The 21,902-nt window shown below is 40.2% G+C and overlaps 1 protein-coding gene across 1 annotated transcript; it reads left to right on the forward strand.

Annotated features, from left to right (window-relative positions):
• Positions 1–831: 831 nt before the first annotated feature.
• LOC124880746 (E3 ubiquitin-protein ligase TRIM21-like) lies at positions 832–12,638 on the forward strand. Its single transcript, XM_047386072.1, has 10 exons — positions 832–5,167; positions 5,457–5,688; positions 5,773–6,145; positions 6,412–6,507; positions 7,643–7,876; positions 8,111–8,258; positions 8,391–8,417; positions 8,576–8,640; positions 8,746–8,868; positions 11,930–12,638. Exons 2-10 carry the CDS (start codon positions 5,462–5,464, stop codon positions 12,314–12,316), a joined length of 1,680 nt encoding a protein of 559 aa, XP_047242028.1. The 5' UTR covers positions 832–5,167; positions 5,457–5,461; the 3' UTR covers positions 12,317–12,638.
• The last annotated feature ends 9,264 nt before the right edge of the window (positions 12,639–21,902 follow it).

The following is a 21,902-nucleotide window of genomic DNA, read 5'->3' on the forward strand; positions in this document are numbered from 1 at the left end:
ATCTAAAGTAAACCCAGGATGAATCCTCTCATAAATGCTGAGGCCTAGACACCAGTTAAAACTAATCCTCTATTTATCTAGGTTGTATTGAAGGTGTACATGTGTGAATACATGTTTGGACAGACACTACTGCTACCATTTTACACATTTTGGACTGCAAGAGTTATTCTAACAATACCACCTGCAGGTGAGCAGAACACTGCAGCCGGAGTCCTGACTACCACCAGGACAGAGGACCATGTCTCACCAAACATTGCACTGCTTGCTGGGATCTACAGAATGTGTTTTAAAATCAGAACACTGAGTGAACATGAACCTAAATATTGACCTACTGGTTCCTGAAATTTCACACACACCCCAGGTCATCCGAGTCTTGCCTACTGTGTGTTCCTGGAACCAGAACTGGATATTCTGCTCTGCGGCTCCTCACCTGTGGATCACACTTCATCAACGCCTTTATTATTTTGTGAAGTGTACGCTTGAACGGCACTTAAATGGTTCATTTAATCCCTTTACCAGGATGATGTATCTTTAGATGCATTTCAACTTCTGTGGTGTTTTAATTTGATTCTGTTTTAATTACGTTAGAATTTGTCCAAAGAATATTTGATTTCTTCATTTTGTTTATCAGTATTTTTTTTCATTTCTGCTTCTTTTGTGTCTATGTGAAAGTAAGTAAAACACAGAGTTCTTTATCTTGTGTATGAAATGTGTTATTGTAGCAGAGGTAAAGGGTTTAGACAGAGATAGTTCTCAGTTAAACAACTTTAACTTAATCACTATTAATGCAAAAACCATATGTGTGTCAATTTATAGTATAGCTCCAAAATCAGGCCGACCTCCAACCTATCTTCATTATGTAGTTTTTTATAACATAAGTTATAAAGTTGTAATCAATAAAAATATCCATCTATTGCTTTGAGGCTCAACAACCTATTTAGTTTTATTTTTTTGACATGGAGAGTAAAACATCTCCTAAGGCATTTGGAAATTAACGTTTCTGTTAACCTGAGTGTGTTTAAGACAGGAGCAGAATGGTAGATGTACTTTCTGCAGAGAGTGAATGTGTATGAATGGATGGATGACTGATTGTAGTGTAGAAAGCTTTGGGATTGTCAGACTTGATAAAGCGCTATACAAGTGCAGGCCATTTTACCATTTACTTTCTGTCATTCCCCAAAGATCAGGGATCTTCTGGTTGCGTCTGCCCTTGCAGTGTACTGATTGGGTGAAATGCCTTAAAATATAGTGGCTGAGGTTTAATATAACAGCCTCTTATTGTCACACTTACGTAACCGTGCGCTGAGATTTACAGCGCAGTTGCACATACTAAATGACACATCCCACTATTTATTCATTAATATTTGTTTTATTTATTTCCTTAAAGGCTAGCCAAACCGTGTGGTTTGGCTAGCCATTAAGGATATTTCTATTTCGATTCCTAATTAGGTTGAGTAGGATAGACTAGTTTGCCCAGTTATTTAAATTTATAATTAGCTGGAATTTAGCTCTGCCTTTACACAACTTACAGCTAGGACCCAAATTATTCATAACCGTGGGGGATTTAGGTTTAAAGTAATTTTACTAACACGTTTCTTCTGACTAAAAGTGATATGGACATTTTAAAGAGTCCCATGCAAACCCTTTAAACTGTTATAAATATATTTTCAAAATACATTTAATTGTCTTAGGAGACATTCCTTTCTGGTAACATATCAGCAACAAACTGTTTAATTAAATGAAAATATTTTAAAATCTGAATCTGGCAGGGTGTAAATAATTTAGGGCATGACTATATCAAGAAACAGTATTATTAAATATCTGAAATCTAATGCCAAGTGATGGGAAAGTGTGCATGTGGTTTAAAATGAGTCCATAGAACTGATTACGAGTGACCTAAGTTTTTTTCTTTGCTTTAGCAGAAGCATTAAAGTTAAAGACCAATACAGCCACTGAAAGCTGAAAGTTAAACATTTAATCAGAGCAATAATAAATTGTCCTTTGTGGATTGGTTCTAGATATTATTATTGCTAAAAAAAAAAATTAATTAAATGCAATTTCATTTGTGGTGGGCCATTAACCTGGGTGACAAAAATATCATTAGTTCAGCATGATCGCCAATATAACCTGGAGAAATAACCTCCTTATTTTCTTTCTCGGATCAAATGAAACAAGGATTGTCCTGCTGGGAAAAAAATGACAGGGTGAAAACCAGCCGTGTCAACACCATATTGGGGAAAAACGAAAAAAATCTGAAACAAAGAAACCCGAAGAGGAGCCTCTAAAGTTATCAGCAGAGTACCAAGTGTATTTCCTGCAAACATGCCTTAAAGGGGACACATCATGCTATTAAATCCTTCCTTTTCACATTTACATCATTCAGTTGTGGTCTATATAAAGTAGAACTGCAATGTGTTGGTCTGTATTTCTTGTTATTGTAGCTCCACAGGCTCCTTTGTTACCCCTGTTCTGAGGTGCGTCTGAACAACTAGATTTGGTGCGGTCTCTTTAAATGCTACTGATGCACTTCACACCTCGCCCCCTCAAGGTCAAAGAGCGTTCCACTTTAACCAGTTCCACCATTTTTGTAGTTTGATAGCAGAAATACAATTATCTAATGCCGCAGAATCAAGACAAAAACAGCAAAAACAATGCAAAACGGTTTATGTAATAATATTCATAACATGCAGTACAGTTTTGTCCTCTAGAAGCTAAAAGCAGCACAAAGCGCTAACATAGGCAGAAGGCACAACGCTACTGCTGTCAAAATAATGGTCAGGACTTCATGTCAGCACAAAATATATTCATGTCTAAAATAAAGTTTGTTTTCATTTTGACGTTATTTGGAGCTTTGCTGTGTCTGTTGTTTTCATAGACAGACAGAAACTGACCCCTCAATTAGATTAAGTCTTTTGGCAAATGCTTCTTGAAGCTGGCGGAGGTTGCTGAAGGCACTCATGCTTCGCTCAAACAAAGAGATATTTCCCCACTGATGTTGGAACATTTTCATGAAAAATAACATTTAACCAGGCACTTCAAAGAGGTTCTGATGCTAGGGAACGGTGTAATGAATTGTGTGTGTTAAAGCACCCAACAACCGAAAATTTACACTTATCCTCTTGCAGCTTTGGCGTATTTGAACTTACACTACAAAGAGAGAAAGAAAAATGGCGGACACAAGAAAGCGGAAACCGGAGGTCAGTGACCTTATTTACCTGTTCCTCATCAAATACTGTGACGTAATAGTTCAAAAATGTAACAGAATAGAGAAAACTGAAACTGAGAATTAGGACCCAAACAGAATATTAAGATATTTATGCGCATCTGAAGAGACTAATTCAACTTTTGTGCATTCCTACAGACTCCCAAGTACACAAACAAATTATTTAAGGACTAAAATAGTGGATTGCACATGATATGTCCCCTTTAAGAGGAATAATAGAAAAGTGTGCTCCACGGCCTCATTGTTTTCTTATTGTGTTGAAGGTGGACTGATACACAGTCCCATACCAGGAGATCATCAGCATAATACTGGATTATTTCTCAGAGGAGGCTCTGAAACATGCTGAGGTTCTTTTCACACACGTGACCAGCTGTCAGAAGGGCTAAGAGTTGAGGACTATGTTCAAGAAGATCCGGATCTTAAAAAGCTGGTGGAGATACTGGAAAAACCAGCAGGATGGTTCCAGGAGCAACAGGTTTTAGGGGGCGGTAATTTTCAATACAACAGAAACGAAACACAAACAAGGATGCTACACCCATCAGGAACAGAAACATATAGAAAACTATTTTAGAAATCCTTTGACATCCAGAGTGTTTCGTCTTTCTGCCCACACATTTCTCTGGAGGGTTTATTTCACTTTGAGTCTGACAGAAGGCCATAGACTGAGCAGCAGCTTTAACATTGCTGTTATGTCCTGCATTGTTGTGTCTCTGTTGTGTTGTAAAATGGGAGTTTTTACTCTCTTTTCTCCCTGTGCACCACCGGGTCCGTTTCCCTCCAGTTCCGAGACCAAACCAGCAAAACCAGCAAACTATTTACCTTGTGAAATAATGAGAAATGTTTAAGTATAAAAGCAAGATTTAATGCCAAAATGATCAGTGTACAGAGTATAGAAAGAACGGACAGAATGGACCGGGACCTGTTCTTAACCCTCCTAAAGGGTGTCATCCTCTTGTATCAGTTTATTCTTGACTATGTGTTGCATCTTATGTGAAATCAACAGGTAAGTTGTGTAAGCTGTAGCAGTGAGCGGTGCAGCAAAAAAGCAACTAGGGCAGATATATTTAATTAGGGCAGCAAAGCAATGACTAGAAAAGGCCACAGAATCATACATCAATAACAGTCGTATACAAATCACGTCACGTTACCTTTTGGACTCTGGGCCACCGTGTTATGAAGATCCCACCCACATAAGCTGGTACTCAATTGTAACAGAAAGTGACCCAAACCGTGTGGAATCGAGTGGAGCTGAGTAGGCGCTAATGATAAAGTGTGCAGGCCAAACCGAACTTAAATATCAGGCCCACATTTTTCTTCACAATCAGGTCTATTTTAAAAAAGAAATAGTCTTGCCCATAATTTGATGATTCGAGGGCCCGGATCTATGATATAACTATTCTGTCCATAGATGTGCAAAGCTGGTAGAGACAAAAGATCTGCTGCTGTAACTGCAGAGATAGGTGGTAATATGAAGTATTGACATTTGCCAGGTGTATTGAAGGTAAAGGTGCACATAGTCCCTGCTTTCAGAGCTTCACAAGTATGCTGGCTCTCTTCCCTCTCCGCTGTCTCCAGCGGTATAGCCCATAGAGACCCGATACTCCATTGGCCAGGATCTCTGCGAAGCTTTCGTCAAAGAATAACGGTGACAGCGCCTTGAAAGCCTTGTTGCTGAAAAACGCTATATAAATAAACTTGACTTGACTTGACTTGACAAAATGCCAAAAGAAGACAAACGTTGAGCAGTTCTGTGAAAAACTGTGGGTGATTTCTTAATAAATGTAAAGTGAAAACTAAGAGCAGATATACAGGAACATTGAAGTAACCTGTCTGTCTAAAATGTCATTGTGGGAGTAGCTTTGAACGTATGCCTAGAAAAACTGCCTGTATTGAAGCAGTCTTGCTGCAGACAACATACCTGCTGAAGGCTGTCGACTCACACAGGTAAGACATTCTTCATTATGGTACATAACAAAATGGTCAGTTCCTATTTGAGATGAACAAATGTGTGCTATTTGTACCAGTTAAAATTCTGAAGACGATCATAAAGTTAAACATTAGCTCATCATGCAACGTTGAACCTCCTGCAACTCAGATGCTTCAGATTTTATGTTGAAAAAGTTTCAAAATTATTATAAAAGATTTTCCTTTGACTCCTTACAGAACATACTTATTTATTTAGTATGTCTTTCACTTGCATGAAAAGGTAACCTTGTGTCCTTTTTCCACCCAGCAAAAATGGCCAATGCTTTGACTCAGGAGCAAGTTCTGTGCATCATTTGCATGGATAGTTTCACCAACCCTGTGTCCATCCCGTGTGGCCACAACTTCTGCCTGGAATGTATTAATGGTTTCTGGGACACGAGCCACAAGTCGGAATGTCCACTTTGCAAGGAGAACTTCCAAAAGCGTCCAGCCCTCAGGGTGAATGTCGGCTTAAAAGACATTACTGAACAATTTAAAAGGTATGGAGCTAATGCAATAATGTCCAAACGTTAAACATGTTCCTTTGCAGTAGTACTAAACATGGGTTCTATGTTAAAACAAAGATGTTTGAGGAGTGAACAAGCAAGCAACCCAGAGCCACCTAGGAGAAACTGCTCCAGACAGTCCTCTAAATCTGACAACATAACTTGTGACATCTGCGGCGAAAACAAGCTGACAGCAGTGAAGTCGTGCCTGGTCTGCCAAGCGTCTTATTGTGAAATGCACCTGACTCCTCACCTGAGCGATTCCATGATGACAAAGCACAGGCTGACGGATCCGGCCACCTTCAGGACAAATCACCTCTGCAGAAACCACAACAAGCCCCTGGAGATGTTCTGCAAGAAATGTCAGAGCCCTGTTTGTACGAGCTGCACTGAGAGGGACCATAAGCATCATCAAGTTGTTCCTATGGAGAAAGAGAGCAGGAGGATCAAGGTGAGTCCATTCCACCTATATAACATTTAAGATTCATTTAAGAAATAAAAATAGTAGTGCTATCTATCTATGGTCTAACAGTATAGATTTATTTATCATAGTCTATCAATATATTATATTTCCCATGTATTGGATTACTTGTTTTTTATCACCACAAAGTTTTCCTGTTTAACTTTTAAGATCACAAAAGAATTTCCACTAACTTTATGAACCAAGTCAAATTTATCTAGAAGAAATTAGTTGTACTAATTTTTAACTTTGTTTAGGCAAAATTGAAGATTGTTGAAGCAGAGATTCAACAGATGATCCAGACCCGGCTCAGAAAGACTGAGGATATCAAGAACTCTATGGAGCTGAGCAGAGTAAGGATTTTACTTTAGATCAAATTCAGTATACATCACACTTACCTATTCAAGGTATCCAATATATTTATTGCATTATCTGCAATCATTAAACTGGTACTACTAAACCAATGCATGGTCAGGAGAGCTGGATGTTTGACTGAAACATAACTGGGCCCGTTTGCAATGACTTGGCAGTGACTGAGTTATGGATGTCTGGTTCTGTCCATTTTACCTCAACTAAAAAATGTCTAACTTGAGGCTGTTTTTGTTACTCTTAAAGAAACTGTTGTTTCTTGTAACTAAGGTAAGGTTAGTACATTTCATGCATTGACCCTGAAATGCAAGCAGTGACACGTCTTTAGTAAGCAGACAATAAGTCATTCACAGATTTCTTCTAAGGAAGACCCTCAAGCTGGTTCCCAGTATGTTCATTAAAAACAAAAGTCCCTGATCTGGACCCGAAGCTGATACCTCTGATAGGATTGTGACATCCTTGATAAAAAAAACTTTTAAAAGGTTCAAAACCCTGATTGGTTATGCCCCGGGCTGCACGGTGGCAGAGTTGGTAACCATTTTGCCTTGTAGCAATAAGGTCCTGGGTTTGACTCCCAACCGGAGATCCTTCTGCATGGAGTTTGCATGTTCTCCCTGTGCATGCATGGATTCTCTCCAGGTACTCTGGCTTCCTCCCACAGTCCAGAAAAAACATGACTGTTAGGTTAATTGGTCTCTTTGAATTGCCCTTAGGTGTGAATGGGTGTGTGCATCGTTGTTTGTCGTGTGTGTTATTTTTGCCCTGCAATGGACTGGCTACCTGTCCAGGGTGTACCCCGCCTCTCACCTGTAGACTGCTGGAGATTGGCACCAGCTCCCCCAAAGGATGGATGGATAGTTATACCCTTTTATGCCCCAAATGTGTATATCCAACTATTTATTTGCTAACAGGACACACTGATTGTAATACAGTCAGGGTTTTGCATAATATAATAATGTTTTAGTAGTTTTGATTGTTCAAAAAACTTCCTCAATGGCAACAAACTGTTATAGATCTCAGTAAAACCTGCAGTTTATTTTCAAGATATTTACAAAGGAACAATCTATTTACGTTTTGGATATATCTTTTTATTCAGTTTTGATTTATGTATATTTGCAGATAGATAAAGAAAAGGAGATACAAACCAGTGTACATGTTGTCACCATGGTAATAAATGCCATTGAGGGAAACCAGGCTCTGCTCACCGAGGACATAGAAGAGAAGCATGAAGCAGCAAAGAGGAGAGCAGAAGATCTTCTTGAAGAGCTCGACCAGGAGATCGGAGAACTGCAAAAGAGACGCATTGAGCTGCAATACCTGAAGGACACCAAGGACCCGCTACATCTTCTGCAGGTTAGACATGAGCTGAACGCCACTAAAATATTTAGTTTTAAAGACAATGCAAACTATTTGGACAAAACAAATCTAGTATTTCTAATATTACACAACATTCCAGGTAAATTTCAGCATCAAATGAGAAGCATTAAATATTACTTCCATCTCCTTGTCTTGTTAGGAATATATCAATGACAGATTGTTTCTGCCTGTTAAAAGCATTTTTTGTGCTTTCTTAATAAACAATTTTAGAGTTTTCCATGTCTGAGTTCTCCGCTGTCCTCAACAAACTGGTCTGAGGTCTGTGTTGACTCTGACATTTATATAAGAAGTGTGAGGACAGCTTTCTCCAAGCTGGTGGACGTCTGCCATGAACTAGAAAATAAATTTTGTGCAGAAGGTCAGTAATTAATTAATTAACTGACACTACATCAAATGCTGCACTGGAGTCCTTTATAAAGATCTCACTACGTTCGTGTCCAAGTTAATTCATTAAATAATTTGAATGTATTGTTTTTCTTTTTGTTTTCAGAAGTCACTAAGTTGGCCAAATATGCAGGTATGTGTGTGAAGCTTCAAGGTGGTCACTTTAATGTATTCTATGAATTGCCTTAAACATATAGAACCAAATTATTTTGTTTTTACCAAGAGAAATATGAGAAACCTCCTTGATTCTGACTGAGATGTTCATTTTTGATTATATTTGTCCATCTTCAGTGGATGTGACTCTGGACCCTACAACTGCTGCAAGCTGGCTGCTTCTGTCCCCGGATGGTAAAAAGGTATGTTTTACTGCGAGACTGCATCATCCCTCACTACAGACTCTTCTTCAAGGTTCTGGACACCAGTGTTTTGTTACTAATGAATATCATGATGGTGATCCACAGGTGAGCCTGAGCTCCCAGAGCAGAAGGCAGTCGCTGCCTGATGACCCCTGCAGGTTCGACTCGTGTGTTGCTGTTCTGGGGAAACAAAGCTTCACCTCTGGGAGACGATATTGGGTGGTTAAGGTAAGAGGTCGGCAGAATCAGAACCATTAGTGAAACGCAAACACCACACAGTGAAGTATTATTTGGATAGAAATGATACAGTTGGAGGCAATTTAGAGCCTAAAGATGGATGAAAACTAGAATATAAAAGTTAAAATCTAAATGTTCAATAACATTGATTACATAGCTAAAGTAGCCTAGCCAAGTTTTTATCCCTAGAATTGTATGAAATTGAATGGAGGCAGTTATCATTTTCTGGTAAATTCAAGCCTTTGTCAAATTACATCCTATACTGTCGCCATGTGCATCAAAAGACTTGTGGTTTTGGTTTTGTACAGTATGTAGTTTAGTTCAAGGCTGCAATGGATAATTATCACACTGATCAGTAGCCTGCTAGAGACTCTACAGATCAGACATAGTTTTATTACGTGCAAGAGACTAAAGTGGAGTACATCAACTCAGGATGTGGGTTAGAATGCCCAAAAAGCTGCAGTTCAACAAGCCCTGTTTATACATTGTCATTTTCACAGTATGTCTGTGATGTGTACATCCTCATTGGTAATAAACAGAAATACAGGTCCTTCTCAAAATATTAGCATATTGTGATAAAGGTCATTATTTTCCATAATGTCATGATGAAAATTTAACTTTCATATATTTTAGATTCATTGCACACTAACTGAAATATTTCAGGTCTTTTATTGTCTTAATACGGATGATTTTGGCATTCTGCTCATGAAAACCCAAAATTCCTATCTCACAAAATTAGCATATCATTAAAAGGGTCTCTAAACGAGCTATGAACCTAATCATCTGAATCAACAAGTTAACTCTAAACACCTGCAAAAGATTCCTGAGGCCTTTAAAACTCCCAGCCTGGTTCATCACTCAAAACCCCAATCATGGGTAAGACTGCCAACCTGACTGCTGTCCAGAAGGCCACTATTGACACCCTCAAGCAAGAGGGTAAGACACAGAAAGACATTTCTGAATGAATAGGCTGTTCCCAGAGTGCTGTATCAAGGCACCTCAGTGGGAAGTCTGTGGGAAGGAAAAAGTGTGGCAGAAAACGCTGCACAACGAGAAGAGGTGACCGGACCCTGAGGAAGATTGTGGAGAAGGGCCGATTCCAGACCTTGGGGGACCTGCGGAAGCAGTGGACTGAGTCTGGAGTAGAAACATCCAGAGCCACCGTGCACAGGCGTGTGCAGGAAATGGGCTACGGGTGCCGCATTCCCCAGGTCAAGCCACTTTTGAACCAGAAACAGCGGCAGAAGCGCCTGACCTGGGCTACAGAGAAGCAGCACTGGACTGTTGCTCAGTGGTCCAAAGTACTTTTTTCGGATGAAAACAAATTCTGCATGTCATTCGGAAATCAAGGTGCCAGAGTCTGGAGGAAGACTGGAGAGAAGGAAATGCCAAAATGCCAGAAGTCCAGTGTCAAGTACCCACAGTCAGTGATGGTCTGGGGTGCCGTGTCAGCTGCTGGTGTTGGTCCACTGTGTTTTATCAAGGGCAGGGTCAATGCAGCTAGCTATCAGGAGATTTTGGAGCACTTCATGCTTCCATCTGCTGAAAAGCTTTATGGAGATGAAGATTTCATTTTTCAGCACGACCTGGCACCTGCTCACAGTGCCAAACCCACTGGTAAATGGTTTACTGACCATGGTATCACTGTGCTCAATTGGCCTGCCAACTCTCCTGACCTGAACCCCATAGAGAATCTGTGGGATATTGTGAAGAGAACGTTGAGAGACTCAAGACCCAACACTCTGGATGAGCTAAAGGCCGCTATCGAAGCATCCTGGGCCTCCATAAGACCTCAGCATTGCCACAGGCTGATTGCCTCCATGCCACGCCGCATTGAAGCAGTCATTTCTGCCAAAGGATTCCCGACCAAGTATTGAGTGCATAACTGTACATGATTATTTGAAGGTTGACGTTTTTTGTATTAAAAACACTTTTCTTTTATTGGTCGGATGAAATATGCTAATTTTGTGAGATAGGAATTTTGGGTTTTCATGAGCTGTATGCCAAAATCATCCATATTAAGACAATAAAAGACCTGAAATATTTCAGTTAGTGTGCAATGAATCTAAAATATATGAATGTTAAATTTTCATCATGACATGGAAAATAATGACCTTTATCACAATATGCTAATATTTTGAGAAGGACCTGTATGACACTAATGAGCACAACTGGGTTCAGGGAAGGTTCGGTTCTCCATTTAGTGGATCAACTGCATAGGTGACAGTCACAGACAGAACATTTGGTGAATAAAGAAAAAATGTTGCATCAAGTCACATCCACGTCCTCCTACTTGTCAAAATGAATGGCCTTAATAAGTACATGTCACAGAAGTATTTAAAAAGGCAAAACAATAACGTTTGTTTAACAAGAAGTTTAATTTTTTTATCTTAGTTTTTAGGACATTTGCAGCAATTGTCCATTTATTCACCCACCAATTCATTTTGTATTCTTGCTCAAAGCTGTAGTCGGTAACTTTTATTTATTAAAAGTATTTAAGACTATTAGTCTTGCATATTCGTGTGGAGGGAACTGTCAATCAATGAGTAAGCGCACAAGTATGCATGAAAGAAGTCACATGCCCGGAGCTAAAGTTGTCTCTTCTCTCTCCTCGTTTAAGAAAAGTTACAGACAACAGCTTCCGTGCTTGTAGGGTAATAGAGGGCTAGTCCGTATCTCCAGGGTCCATGGTTGAGCTGCAGTGTACGCCCTGGACAGGTCACTGCAGAAATTATGGTCGGTAATAGAAGAAGCATATCAGTACTCAGATCTTCCTGTGAAGTATACTTTTTCTAAAAGACACAATTAAATATCAACATAGATTTTTGAAACAAAATATTCAAACAACAATATATTCTCGCTCAAATCGTAAGGTTTGATATGAGCATTTATATAATATTTGTTGAGGCAGGTCCTCTGAGATAATGGTCAGTGTAGCTAGAAGGTGGTGTTTTACGTTTTATCCTGTCATTCATCAAGTAACTTCGACCAAATACTTTACTTAATGTAATTCCCTTGTGTAATTATATCAACTGATTTCTTTTTTTTACAGATAGGGGATAAAACAGACTGGGATCTTGGTGTGGCCAAGGAGTCCTTTAACAGGAAGGGCTCCATAACCGTCCGTCCAGACAACGGTTACTGGGCGATCTGCAGGCGGAAGGGTGAGAGTCTTCGGGCCTGTGCCGGACCCTCTGTCACCTTAAACCTCCATGAAATCCCTATTAAAGTGGGTGTATTCCTGGACTATGAAGATGGATCAGTGTCATTCTACAACGCAGATTCAAAAACTCATATCTACACTTACAAAGGATGTTCTTTTACCGAGCCCCTGTACCCATACTTTAATCCCTGTCTTCATGACAATGGAAGGAACACAGAACCTCTGATTATCTGTCCAGTGGAAACTGGGCTTACTATAGAGACTGCAGGGCAGTGAAGTTAAATTCAATGAAAGTAATCTGACAAAGTCATCAACAAGCATCAGTAAGATGCTTAGGATGTCCTCGTTTAGTTTTTGATGTTTTTCATGTTCAGTATCAGAAAACCTTTGAGAAGTTTGGGAAAACTTCAGAATTGAGAAGCAGTTTACATTTTAAAGCCTAAAGAAAAATGTGCTGCATCATGTAAATGTTGATAAGTTGTATAATTTGCAAAACCTAAATATGATCAAAACTATTAGGTGTGGGTCTAAAAGCTATAAAGTCTCCTTCTGTCATTTCTAAAAAAAAAGATGTGACATTAAAACGTGACACTACAAAGTGTTATGCAACAAGTACATTTCTTTGAAGGATAAAAATCTCTCCTGCTCTAAGCGTCTGTCAGAGAACATCAGGAACTAGTTGTGCAGCATGACTTCACAATAATGAATTGCAAGCATTGTGTTTATGGGACATTATGACTGTTTATGACGATAGTGTTCTGCTTCATGGGTGAACGCTATGTTGGTTCTCATTTTCAACTCTAGTGTGATCTAAAAAATAAGGATTAAGTCAAGGTTTGTACTTCTCTTCAAACTGTATCTTATCAACAGGATGTGTTTTAAAGAAAGTCAGTCTGTCTACCATCTTACTGGGAATATTCATACATTATGTTTGAAAGATATGCATTTTCAAATGTTAATCTGCAGTTGAACTGTAAATTACTTAAAGCAAACTCAAGGATATTGAGAACTGGAGGTTAATATGATCAAATCTGGACAAGAATAGATGGTATATAGAGAATGGTTAGAGCCCAGCCTCATGGCACTGCACATATTTTATCCTGAATGAATAGGGGCATAACGTATAAATATAAAGACTACAAATGCAAGTAGCAGTTTGCTGACTGGAATCTGCAGAGTTTTAGGTTGAGTTGACCTGACCAATGAGTGGCCAGTCATAACCTAAAGAAACCAATCTTTTACTGATTGCACCACATCTAAGCTCTAACAGGTCAAGGTATGGTGAGCTGTTACTATGGAAGCTGTTACTGATAAAATAAGACACTAAATTAACTATTTTAAGCATACGTCTATGGAAGCAAATGTGCCCAATATTCAAATTAAAATGAATTAATAGAAATGCTTTTTCATTTTCAAAATGAAGCTGCATTTTTTGACTCATAAATAAAATTTAAAATAAATCATTCAAACTGCATTTTACTTTTCTTCTCCAAGACTGCTCGAATTGTAAATTAATTCACAATGATAAATAAAATAATGTTTAACATTTCATTTTCAAAAGATCTCTCAGGAAAAAGTGACCAAAATTCATTTTGAAATGTCCAATTTGAAAATTAAATGTATTAACAGAAATGTTTTTTTATTTTAAAGTCATAGCTGCATTTTTTGACTCATGAATAAAATGACTAATAGATAATCCAAACTGCATTTTCATTTTCTTCTTCAAGACTGCTTATTCTGTTACTTAATTAAAATTATAAATAAAATAACGTTTAACGTTTTATTTTCAGAACATGTCCCAGGTAAAGGGGACCAAAATTCATTTTGAAATGTCAAGTTTGAAAACTAGAAAACTAAAACAAATTAACAGAAATACTTTCCCTTTTCCAGCTGCACGGTGGTGCAGTTGGTAGCACTGTTGCCTTGCAGCAAGAAGGTCCTGGGTTCAATTCCTGGCCTGGGATCTTTCTGCATGGAGTTTGCATGTTCTCCCCGTGCATGCGTGGGTTCTCACCGGGTACTCCGGCTTCCTCCCACAGTCCAAAGACATGCCTGTTAGGTTAATTGGTAACTCTAAATTTTCCTTAGGTGTGTGCATGGTTGTATGTGTGTTGCCCTGCGATGGACTGGCGACCTGTCCAGGGTGTACCCTGCCTCTCGCCCATAGACTGCTGGAGATAGGCACCAGCTACCCCGTGACCCACTATGGAATAAGTGGTAGAAAATGACTGACTGACTGACTTTCCCTTTTAGCTGCATTTTTTGACTCATAAATGACATAAAAAATAAATCATTCAAACTACCTTTTCATTTTATTCTTCAAGACTGTTCATTGTGTAACATAACTAAAGAAATAACTAAGAGCAAAATGCTGTTTCGTTTTCATGCCCACGCCTGCAAAACGTGCTCCATAAATCAATTTGACTACGCAATTCCAAGCAGCGCAGGAGAGTGACGTCAGTGGGAACTCTTCTTCTCCTGCCCCAGACCACACCATTATGCATCTTGTACGTTGGGCAGCGGAGACTGCACGCAACATGGTGCTCCCTCATACCATCTTACAATCCTTGTGTTTGCGGCTGATTTTGTGAGAAGCATATGTCTGCAGACTCAAAGACCGCAGTTTCTGACCTGCAGTTCTAGATCTCATCTCTTCCACGACAGCGCCATCTATTTCCTTGTCCGCGTCAACATGGACAGTGAAAGGAAAGTAAGTATTAAACGTGAATCAAATTACATATACATATATATATATATATACTCGTACTCGTACTCGTCATCTTCCACTTTATCTGGGGCCGCGTCGTGGGGGCAGCAGACTCAGCAGAGACGCCCAGACGTCCCTCTCCCCAGACACCTCCTCCAGCTCCTCCAGGGGGAGCCCAAGGCGTTCCCAGGCCAGCCGAGAGACATAGTCCCTCCAGTGTGTCCTGGGCCATCGCATGGGCCTCCTCCCGGTGGGACTCCCAAGGAAGATGTCCAGGAGGCATCCGGTATAGATGCCCAAGCCACCTCAACTGGCTCCTCTCGATGTGGAGGAGCAGCGGCTCTACTCCGAGCCCCTCCCAGATGGCCAAGCTCCTCACCCTATCTCTAAGGGAGTGCCCGGCCACCCTACGGAGGAAGCTCATTTCAGCCGCTTGTATCCGGGATCTCGTACTTTCGGTCATGACCCAAAGTTTATGGCCATAGGTGAGGGTAGAATGTAGACCAACTGGTAAGTCGAGAGCTTCGCTTTTTGGCTCAGCTCTCTCTTCACCACAACAGACTGGCACAGTGCCCCCATTACTGCGGCAGCCACACCGATCCGTCTGTTGATCTCCCGCTCCATTCTGCCCTCACTTGTGAACAAGACCCCGAGATACTTGAACTCCTCCACTTGAGGCAGGAACTCCCCTCCAACCTAAAGAGGACAAGCCACCCTTTTCCGGTCGAGAACCATGGCCTCGGACTTGGAGAAGCTGATCTTCATCCCAGCCGCTTCACACTCAGCTGCGAACAGCCCCAGCGCATGCTGTAGGTCTTGGCTAGATTTATTTGTGTGAAAAAAAATAAAAATTTTTATTTCAGTCGCAAAAACAGGCGGTCTAGAACTGCGGGTCTGAATGTGCGGGCAGTTTTACAGTGATCCAGCAGACAGCGCTGTTGCAAAAACAAGCGGTCTAAACTGCATGTCTGAACGTGCAGGACTGAAACTGTGATTTCCGGTCTGCAGAGACATACTATTAGGGCCCTGTCCCAATACCCACACTACACCCTACGCCCCTCTAAAGCTATGTACTTCGTACACACTTCATAGTCCTTTGCACATAGCGGTTGAAGTGTGCAGGTTACAAGCGTGCAAAGTTGGAAAATTGGGACAGTAGAAGTTATTGGGACAGTAGAAGTTACGTCATCGACTTGCACCTCTGCACCGTAACTGCAACATCAAAAAGGGCGGGAACTGGCGCTGTTTTTTGCAGTCTTGCCGCTAAAACAAAATATTTTAAAACTGCAACAAGCAATTGTTTTGAGGAGAATAAAGTGCAGGAAGCGAAGGAAGCTTCTACACCAGAATATCACCGCGCCAGTGTTTGTTTGAAAGGTAACTTCAGTGTTATAGCCTAATGACTGCCCAGACTCACTCTGAACCCAGTGGTATCTTACAATGTTGAGCCTGGAAAACCAGTAAAAAATATATTTGTCGGCTTGCTGTCTAAAGTTTACCCAGTTCTTATTATTCTGATTTGATGGCTGATTACATTGATTGTTGTGATTGGTTTTTGCTCAGAACATCATCTGCAGCAGTGAATTGTGGGTAATATACTGAGGCGAAATCTGCTTAGATTTGGTTAGCCAAAGTGTGGATTGAGGGCACAAAGGGGTTGGGGCTAAGGACAACTCTTGAGAATTGGGACACACTACGTACTCGAACCCATCAACTGGAACGCGCAATTCAGGGACACAAGGGTGGAAATGCGAGTATTGGGACAGGGCTTATATTTTGTTGCCGTTCCAGGGCAGCTGCGGCTTCCCTTAGCAGCTCTGGTACAGATTTGGACATGGTGACTTCCCACTGTCTCTTAACACAATCTTCGGGTTCTCATTTCGACTTGGGAGCAATGCACACAGCTCCCTGACATACAAGATGCATAATGGTGCACTCTCCTGCGCCGCAAGGAATTGCAAAGTCAAACTGATTTATGGAGCACGTTCTGCGGAGGCAGGCATGAAAATGCAGTTTGGATGATTTATTAATCATTTCATTCATGAGTCAAAAAATGCAGCTATGACTTTAAAATAAAAAAAAACATTTCTGTTAATACATTTTAATTTTCAAACTTGACATTTCAAAATGAATTTTGGTCATTTTTTACTGAGACATCTTTTGAAAATGAAATTTTAAATATTATTTTACTTATCATTTTGAATTAATTTACAATTCAAGCAGTCTTGGAGAAGAAAATGAAAATGCAGTTTGAATGATTTATTTTTAATTTTATTTATGAGTCAAAAAATGCAGCTTCATTTTGAAAATGAAAAAGCATTTCTATTAATTCATTTTAATTTGAATATTGGGACACATTTGCTTCGATATCCGTCAACTGTTTCAAGTTAAGTCGAAAAAAGCATAAGAAACAATTTAAAAGGTAATGGTATTTTCTACATGTCTGGATATGTTTACATTCAGACTGTGGAAAAGCAAGACTTTCAACTGATAACAGAAAGACTAAACTTATTACAGCAAAGTTGCTCTGTTTTAGACTTTTCAGTTTTCAACCTCGTTTTTGAAATCTAGAAGTTAGGGTAAACGTCATGTTGTGTGGGTTAGGCTTAGGACCAAAGTGCAGAGAGGATTGTGGAATGAGCATGACACTGATTTAATAATAACATAGAAAAACGTACAAGAAAACAAGAGAACAGAACATGAAACATGGGCAGAGTAACAGTTAGAATAACGGGGAGTGAAACAGAAAATACGGTCACGCTAACAAGAAATAACAGTAGGATCCAGCTCTGAACAATGAGAACAGGAAATCATATATACACTGCTCAAAACAGAAAAATAAAGGGAAGACTTAAACAACACAATATAACTCCAAGTAAATCAAACTTCTGTGAAATCAAACTGTCCACTTAGGAAGCAACACTGATTGACAATTAATTTCACATGTTGTTGTGCAAATGGAATAGATAACAGGGGGAAATCTTTGGCGATTAGCAAGACACACTCAATAAAGGAGTGGTTCTGCAGGTGGGGACCACAGACCACTTCTCAGTACCTATGCTTTCTGGCTGATGTTTTGGTCACTTTTGAATGTAGGTGGTGCTTTCACACTCGTGGTAGCATGAGACGGACTCTACAACCCACACAGGTGGCTCAGGTAGTGCAGCTCATCCAGGATGGCACATCAATGTGAGCTGTGGCAAGAAGGTTTGCTTTGTCTGTCAGCGTAGTGTCCAGAGCCTGGAGGCGTTACCAGGAGACAGGCCAGTACACCAGGAGACGTGGAGGAGGCTGTAGGAGGGCAACAACCCAGCAGCAGGACCACTACCTCCACCTTTGTGCAAGGAGGAACAGGAGGAGCACTGCCAGAGCCCTGCAAAATGACCTCCAGCAGGCCACAAATGTGCAGGTGTCTGCACAAACGGTTAGAAACCGACTCCATGAGGATGGTATGAGGGTCCGACGTCCACAAATGGGGGTTATGCTCACAGCCCAACACCGTACAGGATGCTTGGTATTTGCCAAAGAACACCAGGACTGGTAAATTCACCACAGGCGCCCTGTGCTCTTCACAGATGAAAGCAGGTTCACACTGAGCACATGTGACAGACATGACAGAGTCTGGAGACACCGTGGAGAGTGATCTGCTGCCTGCAACATCCTTCAGCATGACCGGTTTGGCAGTGGGTCAGTAATGGTGTGGGGTGGCATTTCTTTGGAGGGCCACATGGGCCTCCATGTGCTCGCCAGAGGTAGCCTGACTGCCATTAGGTACCGAGATGAGATCCTCAGACCCCTTGTGAGACCATATGCTGGTGTGGTTGGCCCTGGGTTCCTCCTAATGCAGGACAATGCTAGCCCTCATGTGGCTGGAGTGTGTCAGCAGTTCCTGCAAGATGAAGACATTGAAGCTATGAACTGGCCCGCCCGTTCCACAGACCTGAATCCGATTGAGCACATCTGGGACATCATGTCTCGCTCCATCCACCAACGTCACGATGCACCACAGACTGTCCAGGAGTTGGCGGATGCTTTAGTCCAGGTCTGGGAGGAGATCCCTCAGGAGACCATCCGCCGTCTCATCAGGAGCATGCCCAGGCGTTGTAGGGAGGTCATACACAATACTGAGCCTCATTTTGACTTGTTTTAAGGACATTACATCAAAGTTGGATCAGCCTGTAGTGTGTTTTTCCACTTTAATTTTGTGTGTGACTCCATATCCAGGCCTCCATTGGTTAATAAATGTGATTTCCATTGATGATTTTTCTGTGATTTTGTTGTCAACACATTCAACTTTGTACAGAACAAAGTATTCAATGAGAATATTTCATTCATTCAGATCTAGGATGTGTTATTTGAGTGTTCCCTTTATATTTTTGAGCAGTGTACTAAGGAAGGTGTGGAAAATAAAACTGGATGCAGGTAATGAGGAAATCTGAGGGAGCTGGACTAATTAACACAAAGGAAACTGAACTGAAACACCAAACCCAGGGGAAAAGAAAAAATACTAGTCTAAAGGGGAATAAACCAGAATACACAGGGAATAGAACACAGAAATAATAAGAAACTAAGCTCAAAAGGAATAAATAATAATGCAAGAAATAACTGACACCAAAGAACTGACAAGCAGAATACATTTGAAAGCCCTTATTCCAAAGAGAAATGCCTTGCCTTTTGCAGCTATCATCAAAATAAAGCAGGACAATTATATTGTTAAGGACATGAATAGATGCATTTTTTTGGGATGGGATGGCGTTGCACAGGGCTGTTGTCTTGCCGTCACAGCTTGCTGTGTTATGGGCGGCCAGGATGCGGCGGGGGTTCTCGAAGTGGGGGCTGTGTGCAGGGCTCACACTGTGTGAATGTGTTTTCAGCAGCTTTTCAGGGTTGGAGCCTTCTAATGGGGTGTACCCTTGGGGTGACCCCTGATTCTTATGGAGATACCTTATGTCGACAAGCGTGCTCACACATACATCTACAGGTGTTTGGATTCAAATGTTTACAAATACATAGATTTTTTCTCTTTCTGCAGGTGCAGGAGCAGACCTCTAGGGTGTTGTCTTGTATTTTCTTTTTCTTTCCTTCTCTCTTTTATTCTAATCCCCCCTCCCTTTTAACTTTTGCCTCACCTCTCTCCTTGTCTTTTTTCTTTATTCACTTTTGTTTTCATCTCCATGTCCATTGCATCTGAAATAATCCCAAAGCAATTTCTAAAAAAAGAGATTACATATATATATATATATGTATATATATATATATATATGTGTATATATATATATATCTCTCAAATGGAGCATTATAGAGAAAGCTGTAATGCTCCACTTGAAAGTAAATTTCTTGGGGTTTGCTTGGCACTCAGACAACAATTCTAAGTGCTTCTCTGCCAGACAGGGTATGCTAAAAAAAAAAAAAAAAAAGATGTGACACTACAACGAGACCAGGTGTTGTGCAACAAGTACATTTCTTGAAAGGATATAATCTCGTATGCTCTAAGCATGTCATAGAACATCAGGAACCAGTTATGCAGTGTTAGAATTATGAATCTGAGAATATTATTTGATATTTAATATTAATATTTTATCAAATAATATTTCGGTCTGTTAAGGGTTGTCCTGTGAATACCAGCCCAGTAAGGCGATGGTATTAGGACAAAATAGAAAGGTGTGAGACGAGCTCTGGCATTATTGAACAGCATAAACTCTGCACATATATGGAATGAATTCAAACAATTTCTTAAAATACAAGAATTTATTAACAAAAATAAGTCAACTCAAAGTCAAACATATTTCAATCAACAAACTCTTTACTAAGCTAAAACAATCCAACTAAACTACCAAGCAGAATTAAAGAATAAGAAAGACTAATGGACTATGTACAATATAAACAAATTTATTAAAGATGATTGAAACCATGACCAAAAGAGTGATGCAACGTTACCATGCAATGTTTATGTTTGAGAACCAAGGATTATCTTGAAGAATCTGGAAATTAAGTTAAGTTAGTCTTGGAACTAACTTAGACAACCATTCACAATGCAAGATCAGATAAAATATTTTAATAAAATAATGTTTTAAATAATGATCTGCTGAACAAAACCAGTCTTCTGGATAACTAATTCTCAACGGTGTCTCATTAGCTGCCTTTATTTATTGAAATAATATTTGAAGAAATATTATTAAGGGAGTATTTTGGAAAAGAGCCAAATCTTTCTGGAGAAATGGGGCTTAATGGTGTTTACTTAGTTATCAAATCTAGTAAATGATGTTCAGGGACTATTATTCACTAGCTTGAAAACTAACAACCTTTCTGTTGAATACTCTTTAGTAGCAAGCACGTGTTCTTACTGGTTAGCAGTTAAGCTAACAAAGAAGCGGATAGCTTAGCACCAGAATCAACACATACTTTTAAAATACCAGGGTTAATAAAAAGGTTAAAATGCATAAGCGCGGACGGCGCGTTATGATCAATCTTTTGTTTAAAATCACCCTTCAAGTAAAGTTTGTCTTAACTTTAAAAACATACAAAGAACACAACCTGAACACGTGCTGCAGATAGCCTGCTAGCACCAAGATAGCTGAGTTCAACACAAACAAAACAAACTTCATAAAATGACAAACGTTCAGATCATTTCATCCTAAATCTGTCTCTGCCCAAGACACTTAACCTCATGAACCGTGGTGAGGAAATGTTGTCCAAGGGCGAAGTTTGAAGAAACGTCCACAGTCAACAAACGGTTAGCTCGGTAGCTTCGCGGGGGGTTGAAGGTGCGTTCGCTCTGAACAAAAGGGTCAGCTCCGGAGCTGTAGCTGGGCGGCCCGTCCTGTCCGCTCCTACAGGGCTCGGAGAGAAAGTCAAGCAATGCTTGTACCTTAATTACCCCCGTTCATGAATGAAAATACCGGATACACAGACAATATTTCATTCGTACTTATCTTTGCATATGATCGATGATCGTATGACACTCTTGGATCCAGTTTAAAGAGTTTATGTCTGTTTGCCAGCAAAGAGACATCAGCGCGCTGGGCCTCCCCTGACCGGTCCCACTAGAGGCCGTGTGGAAAGAGATCGGCTTGTTGGAGAGGGGGTGCTCTTACCCAGACAGAGATATCATGGGATTCCTAAGTTGTGCCGGAAGTAGGTTAATGCAATTTATTT

Source organism: Girardinichthys multiradiatus, chromosome 14 (assembly GCF_021462225.1).
Source record: "Girardinichthys multiradiatus isolate DD_20200921_A chromosome 14, DD_fGirMul_XY1, whole genome shotgun sequence".
Lineage (NCBI taxonomy): Eukaryota > Metazoa > Chordata > Actinopteri > Cyprinodontiformes > Goodeidae > Girardinichthys > Girardinichthys multiradiatus.

Coding starts and splice junctions, on each gene's coding strand:
- LOC124880746 (XM_047386072.1), top strand. CDS start 5,462: ATGGCCAATGCTTTGACTCAGGAGCAAGTTCTGTGCATCATTTGCATG. Junction 6,146..6,411: donor AAGAGAGCAGGAGGATCAAG/GTGAGTCCATTC, acceptor AACTTTGTTTAG/GCAAAATTGAAGATTGTTGA. Junction 6,508..7,642: donor ACTCTATGGAGCTGAGCAGA/GTAAGGATTTTA, acceptor GTATATTTGCAG/ATAGATAAAGAAAAGGAGAT.